The 3432-nt window shown below is 49.7% G+C and overlaps 1 protein-coding gene across 1 annotated transcript in view; it reads right to left on the bottom strand.

Moving 5' to 3' along the window:
• MDC1 (mediator of DNA damage checkpoint 1) overlaps positions 1 to 3432 on the bottom strand; it is a 19706-nt gene that overhangs the window by 1653 nt on the left and 14621 nt on the right. The window contains exons 10-14 of the mRNA XM_017510464.2: positions 1906 to 3432; positions 1703 to 1822; positions 1389 to 1571; positions 1037 to 1162; positions 837 to 947 (exon numbers count right to left, since the gene is read on the bottom strand). Of these exons, the coding sequence (XP_017365953.2) occupies positions 837 to 947; positions 1037 to 1162; positions 1389 to 1571; positions 1703 to 1822; positions 1906 to 3432 (2067 nt within the window). The remainder of the gene's footprint in view (positions 1 to 836; positions 948 to 1036; positions 1163 to 1388; positions 1572 to 1702; positions 1823 to 1905) is intronic.

Genomic DNA, 3432 nt, shown 5'->3' with positions numbered 1-3432 from the left:
AAAGAAAGAAAGAAAAAAGAAAAGAAAAGAAAGAAAGAGAAAGAAAGACTCTTGCTAGAAAGATGAAATGAATTTATTCAAGCTTTTACAATTATCTACAATTTCCAGGAATATGGAACACAGAGGAACAAGATAAATGATACAAGTAGGCAAATCCAAAAATCCAGACTGAGGAACATTCTAAAGGACAAGTGACCTAGTTTCTGCAGGAAATTGATGGCATAAAAACGGCTGGGTGAGTTAAGGAATGCTCTAGAGTAAAGAGAATTCAGAGGGTAATAGATGTGGCAGTATGTGGACCTTATTTGAATCCTGATTTGAACAACTGTATAGAGACATTTTTCAGACAACAGGAGACATTTTATTAATGGAGTGTGAGCAAATAACCAATAAACTGTTGTTAATTTTGTTTTGGATCAATAATGTCACTGTGATTATGAAATAAAATGTACACATTTCTTAAAGATGTATACTTAAGTATGTAGGAAGAAATAGTATTGGCAGTTTGAGTTAAAATACTTCAGCAAAAAAAAAGGAAAAAAAGAATAAAAAAAGAAATAAAATACTTCAGCAAAGAAAATCAAAGGAAAAAAGGGATAGATGGAACAAATGTAGCGTAATCTAAACTAAGCTGCTGATTGATGATTGTTATATGAGGGTATCAGCAGATCTCTCTCCTCATTCCTATCCCTTTCTATACCATAGGTCTTTCCCCACCCTCTCTCTACTCTATATTCCTTTCTGTACTTCCATTTCCCCCCCCAACCTTTGCCATTCCAGCCACCTCTTTAACTGCCACTGCCACCTCACCCAGACTCAGAGCATCCTAACCATACCTTATAGGACCGAGGCATGCTGGGTAGGACAGTGCCTCCACAGCAGCTGATGATCTCTCCCATCTGAGGTGGTGGTGGCTGGACTCCAGGGGTCACATGGATCTCATAGCCCTAAGAGAAAGAAATGGTGGAGGCAGTGGATGTTTATTGGGAAGCACTGGAGGGAGGGTTGAAGCACCGGTCAAAAGATAGCCTCTCACCTCCAGCAGCCTTCGCTCCCGAGCCCGGCTCAGGGCATCTTGAAGGCTAAAGCCAAAGTTCTTCTCTTGCTCAGGGTCAGTCACCACATATTCATCCGGGGGTAAGAAGCAACCAGCCTTGTGGGACTAAGGATGGCAGCAGTCAGCATCAAAACTCAGCCCAGCCCCTCACCCAGCTCTGCTGCCTAGCATTTACAGAGAGCTCACAAAATGTCTTTTAAATAAATTCAGGCTTCTGCCTCACTAATGCCCCTGTCTTCCTGTAACTCCTCTTCCCCACTACCACTTTCTAGGGTGCTACATGAGCAGTCTTGTCACTACATTGGTCTGTCATCATCTCTTGGCCTCTCACCTGATGTAGCCAGTCCAGGGAGAGAATGGGGATTCCTCGCCCCAGGGCACACAGGAACTTGACTGTCCGGCGGATGCGATCAGTGACCAGGTGAGAAGCCTCTGCCGCTGAACCAGCCAGACTTCCCCCCAGTGCCAGCACGGCCCGCTCTCCCTGGGCATCCACCACTCCTGTGAAGAGCACCTGTGGAAGGGTTGGCCTGAGGTGGTCACAGCAACCCACGCCATCAGCACCCATCTCTACAATCCCCTAGGTCTCCCTGCATCCTCCCCTCATCTCTGTCTCCCACAAAGTCCCATGCCCGTGTCTCTTACTTTGGGGGCTGTTGATTCCTGGGTAAGTTTGGTCCGTCGGAGGCTACGGTTCTGTATTCTGTTGGGCTCCTCCTCTGCCTGGTCTCTCTTTCTCTTGCCTGGTTTTGGAGTCATGGCGTCCTGAGATGGAGAAAAATCTTAGTGGGAGTTTCGGAGCCCTGAAGCCCTTTTTCCCAGCTTTGTGGTCCCAGCCCTCTCCTCACCTCTTCTTTCCCTGGCTTCTCTGTAGTATCTTTTAACTCTTCCTTGAGAAACACTGTCTTCTGGGAGACTTCTCTTTGGGGCTGTTTTTGAAGTGGCAGTGAATCCATAGTAGCAAAAGGCCTCTTGCGGCTTTGAGAGGCCTTAGGCTGGGGCTCTGGGGTAAACCTAGATCCACCTACTGCTTCCGCCTTTTGGATCTGGGAGGCATGAGTTGGTGCCTCAAGAAGCTGGGGAGAGGCAGGCTCAGGAATGGCTGTAAGGGATTCAGCTTCTCTAACTGCTCCCCATCTTTGGTTCCTTGAGGCCCGGGATTTAGGTTCCAGGGGTGCAGAGCAAGGCTTATGGTCAATGGGAGCTTTGAGGGAGCCAGGATTCCCAATGACTCTCTGCCTCTTGCTGCAACTGGCTTGAGGAATAGGCTCAGGGGAAATAGGCTGGTCTGTGGTACCTGGAGACTGGAATTCAGGGGTGGTAGGAACTGACACAGCACTTACTATGGAAGACCTCAGTGTTTTGCTCTGACCACCCTGAGCTATGGCCTCAGGGGTGACTGGCTGGTCTGTGGGGATAAGAGGCTCAAGATTAAAGGCTGCTGGTTCAACTGGTTTGGGAGTCTTGACAGAGGACCTATTTACCCTTCCTCTAGTGGCTCTAGATGTGGGCTTAGGGATGACAGGCTGGTCTATGGAGGTTGTAGGAAGGGGCTTAGGGGCTGTGGGGACACCTGGTTCAGGGGTCCTGACAGAAGACCCATTTATCCTGCCCCTAGTGGCCCCAGATGTGGGCTCAGGGGTGACAAGCTGGTTTCTGGAGGTGGAAGGTTTGAGCTCAGGGGCTATAGGGACAACTGATTCAGGGGTCTTGACAGAGGACCTATTTGTCCTGCCCCTAGTGGTCCGAGATGTAGGCTTAGGGATGACAGGCTGATCTGTGGAGGTGGAAACCTGGAGCTCAGGGTCTGCAGGTACATATTCAGGGGTCTTAACAGAGAACCTATTTGTCCTGCCCCTAGTGGTCAGAGATGTGGGCTCAGGGGTGACAGGCTGGTCTGTGGAGATGGAAAGCTGGAGCTCAGGGGCTGTGGGTACAACTGATTCAGGGGTCTTGACAGAGGACCTGTTTGTCCTGCCCCTACTGGTTCGAGATGGGGGCTCAGGGGTGACAGGCTGGTCTGTGGAGGCAGAAGCCTGGAGCTCAGAGGCTATGGGGACAACTGTTTCAGTGGTCTTGACAGAGGACCTATTTTTTCTTCCCCTAGTAGACTGAGATGTGGGCTCAGGGGTGACAGGCTGGTCTGTGGAGGCGGAGGCCTGGAGCTCAGAGGCTATGGGGACAACTGTTTCAGGGGTCTTGACAGAGGACCTATTTTTTCTTCCCCTAGTAGCCTGTGATGTGGGCTCAGGTGTGACAGGCTGGTCTGTGGAGTCAGAAGCCTGGAGCTCAGAGGTTATGGGGACAACTGTTTCAGGGGTCTTGACAGAGGACCTATTTTTTCTTCCCCTAGTAGCCTGAGATGTGGGCTCAGG

The sequence above is a fragment of the Cebus imitator genome, unplaced genomic scaffold, assembly GCF_001604975.1.
Source record: "Cebus imitator isolate Cc_AM_T3 unplaced genomic scaffold, Cebus_imitator-1.0 Scaffold440, whole genome shotgun sequence".
NCBI classification, from domain to species: Eukaryota; Metazoa; Chordata; class Mammalia; order Primates; family Cebidae; genus Cebus; species Cebus imitator.
The sequence above is the reverse complement of the archived record's forward strand: the minus strand, read 5'-3'. Positions and strand labels throughout refer to the sequence as shown.